Raw genomic sequence first — 8,464 nt, 5'->3', positions numbered from 1 at the left:
GGCTTTTAAAAAAACAAATTCTAATGAAAACAAATGCTTCTCCCGCTCCCACAGTTTTTATATTAAACACACCGGCTCTCCGCACAAGAGCAGAGAGCCCTATTTTCATCACGCAAGCGGGAACTGCGAAGGAAGGAAGGACGTCCCGGGGGGGAAGTTCTTAACTCTTCAGTTTCAGGTCCAAGGGCTTCAGGAAGTGTGGCAAAGGCAGGTCGTCCAGCGCCTCTGGGAACTGATCTGGCGTAATGGTCCCGATTAAGACTTGCATGGAACTCACAAAGAGGGAGGGAGGCGCTAAGCCCGCCAGCCACTGGAACCTGGGCTTCCCCAGCAGGTCCTGCCATTGCTCAGAGTCCTGCAGCAGCTGCTCCTTCATGGCACAGTGGGAGCCCTGAGGCACAAAGAGGAACAGGGAGTCCAGGAGAAGCAGCTTGGTGCGCAGGTTCGAGGCCGGGCTCTCCCAGATCTGCTGCAGGAGGAGGTCCAAGGGCGTGTTCCCCGTGCAGTCAACAAGGCAGGGTGAGGCCCCGTGGCCCAGCAGCAGGAGCAAACACTCAGGCCTCACCAGCTCACAAGCCACATGGAGGGCGGTCTTGCCTCCTTCCACTCGGCTGCACCCTCTGCGGTCCAAATAGCTGGCCCGGTCGCTCGCCGGGAAGTCTCTGATGGCCTTCAGGATCTCCAGAAGGATGTGGACACGGTTGTAGCGCACAGCCATGGCCAAGTGAGGAGCGGAGGAATGGCAGCAGCTGAAGTGAAGGCTGGGGATAGCCAGGGCACTCTGAGGGAAGTTGCTCAGCAGGTAGCGGGCGTAAGGCTGGTGGTTATGCACCAGGGCGTAGAGGAGGGCCTCGGAAGGGGAGTAGGTGCTGACTTTGCCCCCTTCCTGCCAGTGGAAGGCCTCCATGCGCCTCATGTCCTCCAACAGCCACACGGGCAGCTGGTCCCTCACCGCTTGGTAGAAGGCAAAGGAGGACTTCTTGCATTGCTTCTGGGACTGGGAGCTGTGGCTGCTGTAGCTGCTCAGCCATTTGATGTTCCAGGGCATCGCTGGGGTGGCGCGTCAAGGAAGGTGGCTTCCCAATGGTCTACCAAGCCGTTTCTTCATGAAGGCCCAAGAGAGGTGAGAATGCTGGGAAAGGAAGAAGCACAATGATTAGGGCACACAAGCACACTGCTGCCCACTCAGACGTTGCCCCTCTGAGCCCATTGTACAATTCTTATCAGAGGGTGCTCTTCAACACAAAAGTTGTGCATGCACACAAAGGCCACCGGTCATGGATGATGGGAACTCCAGCCCAACAACACCTGAAATGCGCCACTTTGGCTATTCCCAATTTTTGGCTATTCCCAATCTTGCAAAGCTAAACTGCAGCTTGGGGAGCAGGGCAATTTGGACCAGGAAAACATCATGGGGGTGTGTGTGTCAAAACACCTTAATTCCCCAGTGCTATAGTTCTGTTCAAATTCAGACCCCCACGCCCAGCTGCATTAAAATAAAGACAAAAACATCAGCAGATTGACGCTGCTCAGTTTTTTATGAACTTTTTTTTTTTTTTTTTTTTGAGAAGCAGGAGATCAACCACAGAACTCTCCCATAATGTGTTGTTTGGACCTTATGACATGCGCTGGTTATCTCCCGCTTGGACTACTGCAATGCGCTCTACGTGGGGCTACTTTTGAAGGTGACTTGGAAACTACAACTAATCCAGAACGTGGCTGCCAGGCTGGTGACTGGGAGTGGCCTCCGAGAACATATAACACCGGTCCTGAAGGATCTATACTGGCTCCCAGTACATTTCCAAGCACAATTAAAAGTGTTGGTGTTGACAGAACCTTTAGAAGACATCTGCAGGCAGCCCTCTATAGGGAAGCTGTTAATGTTTGATGTTTCATTATGCTTTTATATTTGTTGGAAGAGTGGCTGGGGCAACCTAGGCAGATGGGCGGGATACAAATAAAAATTATTATAACTAACACTAAGTCCCCCCTCCCCACTGAGCGTAATGGTATTTATTCATGTGCTTTCATCAAGCAACTCTGTGTAGTTCAGAAACACGCGTTCTCAAAATACCTGTACAGTACCCAAACCGTATGGCCAAGCCAAAGGCACCTTCAACTCCAAAAGAAGGCTTTCTGAGAGCAAAAGTGGTTTACCAAGGGTTTACCAGTGAGTTCACAGGACTATAGAAAGCTGCCAAAACATTCGTCCACCTGGCTAAGTAGATCAGACAATACTGAGCTAGATGGACCAAGGATTTCACACGGCCAAAGGCAGCTGCCTATGTTCCTTCCAGCACCACCCAGCATGGAGCAGTGCTGTTGTAACTTAGTTTTAACTAGCCTTTATTGGCATAAGTTAAAACAGTAAAATCATAAAACCATGCAAAGTTATCCAAATACATTGATAATTCAAACACATACAATAAAAAGACTAGATAACCACCATTAAATAAATCAGGCAACTTTAGATTTAGCTTTAGAAATCTCGGCTAAGTATCACGAGACTATCTTGATAGCTTCGGGAGTATCATCCCTCAACAAATCTTGGATTACAGACTCTCTGCAAATCGATATTTTGAGCTGTAAGGGAGTCACTAGGAGATCTCTGATGGGTGTTGAGAAGAGGGCAACCCAAAATTATGTGGTGTATTGTATCTGGTGTTTTCTCATTACAGGAACAAAATCTGTTCTGGGAGAGGATTTTTTTTGAAACCTTCCAAACAATATAGATGAAGGGAATGCATTTAGACAAGCTAGCATAAAAGCTCTGCCATGCGATGGAGTCTCTAAATCAGGCATAGGCAAACTCCGGCCCTCCAGATGTTTGGGACTACAATTCCCATCATCCCTAGCTAACAGGACCACTGGTCAGGTATGGTGGAAATTGTAGTCCCAAACATCTGGAGGGCTGGAGCTTGCCTATGCCTGCTCTAAATTATAAAAGTAATTAAGCATCACTCTATGGCGGGGCTGCAATCCTAAGTAGACGTGGCACAGTGGTTAGAGTGCTGGACTAGAACCTGGGAGATGAGGGTTCAAATCCCCACCCGGCTGTGAACTTCACTTGGCCACCTTGGGCCAGTTGCTCTCAGTCTAGCCTACCTCGCAGGGTTGTTGTGGGGGTTCAATGAGGAAAGAGGAGAACCATGCATATGCCAGCTTGAGCTCAATGGACAAAAAGGTGGGATATCAATTCAAAATTAAATAATTACAGGGGGTTTTTTAATGTTGATGTCCAGAGAGCCTTCTCTTTCCCTCTACTAACTCCTCAACCTTCCTTCCCACCTCCCACATCACAATGGACTTTTAATTTTATGCTATTTTATTTATTAAATTTGTAAGCCGCCCTCCATCTGAAAATCACAGGACTTGTGCATCCCACCAAACCCTCTGGCTGATTTAGCCACTGTCTGCAATGTCCTCCTTTCTGCAGCAGAATCTTAAGCAGCTCTAGATAATAATTGCCTAAACCCCCAACAAAGTCTGCAAGGACACTTCTCCCCTCATCCTTTCACCTCTTGTGCCTCCTAATTTTCAGCACAACAGTTAGCAATTAACTTTCCTCTCCTCCCCCCACTACCCCATGTCCCTTTTAAAAAAATATAATAAAACGGGGAGGGAAGAGCTGGTTGAACAAACAGGGCAGCTTAAATCTGGTCCGGACTGCAAACAACTTCCCTTAAGGCAGGTGAAACTGAAAACTGCAAAGTTAGCTTTTACCGGACACCAGGAATCTAAACAACTTGTAGGCAAAGATCTGTTCAGGGCCATTGCCCTTGAGGTTTCCTAGGATAGGATAAGGAATATTACCCCCCCCCCCCAAAAAAGACACAGGACATGTATTTTGATTTAACTAACAAAGCTATCTATGGTCACATTCACACCACCCATTTAAACCACTGTGATACCACTTCAAATCACCATGGTTTCCCCTGAATAATTTGGGGAGCTGTAGCTTGTGAAAGGTGTTGAGAAATGTTAGGAAATAAGAGCGGTTTAACAGTGAGTCCTTCTTCCCAGGGAACTAGGGGAATTGTAGCACCTATAACAAACTACAACTCCCAGAGTTCTTTGGGGGAAGCCAAGACTGTTCCAAGTGCTATAAAGGTAACATGTGTAAATGTGACCGACGTCAACTTCATTGACTGGAAGTTCCTGGTATAACAGAATGAAGAGCATGCTTTGCAACATCCTTAGATTGCACCAAACTCTATTGAGCAGGCATTTATCATTAATGGGCACGAAAAATAGCGGGAGGAGATCAGTTTGCTTTGACCCCCAAAGAGGCAAAAGATAGGTTATGAAATTCAAAGCTTGAGGCATAAACAGCACGTCAAAGACTGAATGAGAATTACAACTGAAGCTCTCAGAACGATATGAGCTTCAGAACCACAGGTCTTGACATGGTGAAGCAAATTGGCGGAAGGGCTGTGGCTCAGTGGCAGAACATGCATGCAGAATAGTCTTGGGTTCAATCGCCAGTATCTCCAGGTCAGATTGGAAATGTCTGAAAGCTAGAGAGCTGCTACCAGGCAGTGTGTAGACAACAGATGAGCTGGATTGTCTGCCTCCGAACCAGTGTAAGCAATACTGAGCTAGATAAACCAATGTTTTAATTTGGACTCTTCCTTCCTTGGGAGTTTTTTAAAGCAGAGATTGGATGGCCATCTGTCGTGGAGGCTTCAGTTTATATTCCTGCTTGAAGAAGAGTTTGGATTTGATATCCTGCTTTATCGCTACCCGAAGGAGTCTCCAAGCGGCTAACATTCTCCTTTCCCTTCCTCCCCCACAACAAACACTCTGTGAGGTGAGTGGGGCTGAGAGACTTCAGAGAAGTGTGACTAGCCCAAGGTCACCCAGCAGCTGCATGTGGAGGAGCGGGAACGCGAACCCAGTTCACCAGATCACGAGTCCACCGCTCTTCACCACTAAACCACACTGGTTGGTGACTCTTGGCATCCCAACTCTACAATTCTATGGTATAAGGCAGCTTCATTTGCTCCTCTTTCTTTGTGGAACCTCAATGGGCTGCTCCAGCTCCATGCATCCGAAACCCAGAATTTGTGCAGATTTAAAATTCAGAAAGGTAGCAATCTACAAATCTTCCCTACACTCCCTCTGCACTCACAGATTCCCAAACAGTATAACACATGCAGTAATGTGACTTCCCATTTATTTATTTTCTTCCTTGTAGCAACTCTTGACAACAACCCAGTGCTCTCCCAATGTATTGGCTTGCTGTGTGTGTGTGTGTGTGTGTGTGTGCAGGAGATGATGCCAAAGTTTGTGGAGTGAGGCTCCCTGGAAGGCAACTTTTAAAAATATATTTATTTATTATTGAATTTATATCCCACCTTTTTGTCCATTGAACTCAAGGTGCCATATCCATGGTTCTCCTCATTTAAACCCCAACAAGAACCCTGTGAGGTAGGCTCGACTGACCACTGGAGACAGCTGTTTGGAAAAGGGCTGCCTTATGGGCTTTGGAGCTCGTGGGTTTCCCAAGCACCTAATGGGGCAAAAGTTGTTGCTTTTTAGAAGGATATTCTCCTTTCTGGCATCTTTTGAGCCCAGCTCAGGAGGATTATCAAAGCACGCTGTTGTCACTGCTGCGTCTCTCTCTTCCTATTGATACCCCTGAGATGAGGGAACTCTGCCAGCCAACTCAGAAACACAGTTTTCTGTCATACTGGCGCTTGCTGAGAAGTTGAAAGGTACTCGCTTCCTGGCTCAGAGAAGCTTGCTATGAAACAACTGAGACCGTCACCTCGGCCGTTGGTCGGAAGGGACAAACTATGAAGCGGTGTCACAGTGAATCAGCTGGCAGGCCTGTGACAGGAGCCTCAGTTCACATGACCAAGCTGGCGTCCCTGAGAACCCCAGTTGAGTGTAGCGATGCAAAAATACAGTGTGCAGTGAGCTGGGTGTGCGACTGCACCCAACTATGAAGCTGCCACACCGCCAGCCTCACCCCGCTGCCAAATCTGGTTGCATTCTGGCAGCTGAGGTGAACATGGTTTGAGTTGTGCGATTCACCACAAAAACTCACTCAATGTGGGGCCCCAAGTGCTTTCAGTGTGAGGCAGCTGCTTGGTCCATCTAGCTCAGTCTTGCCCACACTGACCAGGAGTGGAGCTCCAGGGTTTCAGGGAGGGTGTCTCTCTCAGCCATACCTGGAGATGTTGGGGATTGAACCTGCGACGTTCTGCATGCCAGGCAGATGCTCTGCCACCGAGCTACAGCCCTTCCCCATTCCAGACCAATGAAATGCCACAACTTTGTCTTTCCAGATGCTGCAGCCCCATGATCTAGGCTCTCCCCACCTTCTCCACCCACCTCCTCCTCACTGCCTTCACCTTTCTTCCAACACAAGCCCAGGCTCCCCTCTCCAGGCCCTCCACCTCTCCTCACCTCCAAGCTCAGGAGTCCTGCTCCCCTCCTTGCTTGGCAAATTCTCTCTCCTGCCCCATGGCATTCTGGAGAGGACCTTATTACTTTTAGGAGAACGATCTCCAAGGCCAAGGCTTCAGAGCAGAATGGAAAACTCCTCACAACCCCAGGCTCTGCAGCTCCCCGCCCCCGCCCCCAACTCTCCTTCTTCCTTCCTTGGAGGTTTTCAAGCAGAGGTTGGACGGCCATCTGTCCTGGATGCTTCCCGTTGTGATTCCTGCATTGCAGGGGGGGGGGGGGCTGGACTAGTTGATCCTTGAGGGTCCCTTCCAGCTTGAAAATTCTACGATTCCCCCGCATCATTTCGAGGCGCCCCTCCCTCCCTCCTCTTCCCAGATCTCCATCTTCGCCACCCGCACCCCCAGTTCTCTCCTCCTTCGCCCCAGATCTCCCCTTGCGCCTCCTGCTTTTGCAGAGAAAGGGGTCGCCCGCCCCACTGGCGGGTGGGTGGGTGGACGGACGCCTCTCGGAGCCCAGGGGAAGCGGCTGCTCGACGGGGAAGAAGCCCGAGCGGAATCCTCCTTACCTCTCCTCCGCTGCCGGCGATGATGCCGCCTCGGACTCGGAGCGGGGAAATTGCGCGTGGGCGCCGACGCCGCTTGCCGGCTCCTTGCAGCCGAGCCGGCTTCCTGCTGCAATGAATGAGCTGCGCCTCTCGCTCCTGCTCTCCGCCCTCGGCAACCACCCGCAGCTCAGCCCGGCCCTCCGCCAGCTCCTCCGCGGCCTGCGCTCTCCTCCGCTGCTTGCGCAGAGCTGGATCGCCGCTTCCTTTCCCGGAGCGCAGGAGAGGCAGCACCGCGCAGCAGCAGCAGCAGCAGCCAAACCTCGGCTGCCTCCTCTAGGCTCTTTTATCCCCTCCGGCCCGGGGAAGGTCAGTCCGGACCGGGGAAGCGTCCAGCGCCCCGTGATTGGTCCCCGCCCGGGGCTCCCCCAACTTCCCATTGGCTGCGAGGGAGGAGAGGCCGGCGCCCCGCGACGATTGTTTGCGTCAGAGGGAGGCGAAGTTCCAAGGAACTTGGCCGGGCTGCGCGCGCGCCATGGAGACCGAGCGAGGACGCGGAGGGAGGCAGGAAGAAAGAAAGAAAGAAAGAAAGGGGTGACTCAGGTGGCATGGGTGCCACCCCCCCCAAGGGGATCAGGTGGTCCCTCCCAGGCGCATCACAGTTGGGAGAGCCCAACTTCCACATGCGCGCGCGCGGATCCTCTTCCTTCCCCTTCTCTCCAAATCTCTCGCACCTCTTGGGGTTTTGCAGGATTGCAAGTATCCAACTTTGCTGCTGCTAACTTTTTATTTGTTTACTTCATGTGTGCATTCAGTGAGTCATCATCACCTCCGCTATGGAGAAGAGCTCTTCGGAAATCTATCAGGAAGAGCAGGGGTTTAGTTTGACCTCTACGCACAGGGAGGCGCGCAGAGGTGCCCTTGCTGGGCGCGGGAGGGTGGTGGTTGTTGTTGTTCTCCACATTCAGCGTGAGCAGTTGTGCGTCGTGTCTGAAAGTGGGAAGAAAGGTGACACACCTCAGGGTTCGCCCCAGGGACAATCCGTTGCCTAGAACCTGAAATTAATGATTAAGACTGTGACATTTGGGCTGTGCCCAGGAATTATACTTAGATATTTTTTTTTAAGGGTGTGTGGTTTTGTGTGTGTATTCCCGTTGCCTGAAAAATGGAACTAAAACCTATATTGCTTGGATTTGAATGCACAACCTCTTTAAAACCAGGTCTGTCCTACTTGTGGTCACAGTGCTCACAAGTGGATTTGTACGGTTGACTAGAATATGTTTTGAAGGTTGCTCGTGAAAGCATTCTTGCAGTCTTATTCCAAGCATGTTTGCTCAGAAGTATGTTGGGTTGTGGGACACGGGTGGCGCTGTGGGTTAAACCACAGAGCCTAGGACTTGCTGATCAGGTTGGCGGTTCGAACCCCCGCAATGGGGTGAGCGCCCGTTGCTCGGTCCCTGCTCCTGCCAACCTAGCAGTTTGAAAGCATGTCAAAGTACAAGCAGATAA

General features: G+C 50.6%; 1 protein-coding gene across 1 annotated transcript; it reads right to left on the bottom strand.

Annotated features, from left to right (window-relative positions):
* ANKRD9 (ankyrin repeat domain 9) lies at positions 1–7,275 on the bottom strand. Its single transcript, XM_080992411.1, has 2 exons — positions 6,980–7,275; positions 1–1,132 (listed from the first exon to the last, which is right to left on the bottom strand). The coding sequence occupies exon 2, from the start codon at positions 1,046–1,048 to the stop codon at positions 161–163; it is 888 nt and encodes a 295-aa protein (XP_080848537.1). The 5' UTR covers positions 1,049–1,132; positions 6,980–7,275; the 3' UTR covers positions 1–160.
* Between the last annotated feature and the right edge of the window lie 1,189 nt (positions 7,276–8,464).

Source organism: Podarcis pityusensis (assembly GCF_964106645.2).
Source record: "Podarcis pityusensis genome assembly, chromosome: 1".
Lineage (NCBI taxonomy): Eukaryota > Metazoa > Chordata > Lepidosauria > Squamata > Lacertidae > Podarcis > Podarcis pityusensis.
Note: the sequence above shows the minus strand (reverse complement) of the source record. Positions and strands in the feature narration are given on the sequence as shown.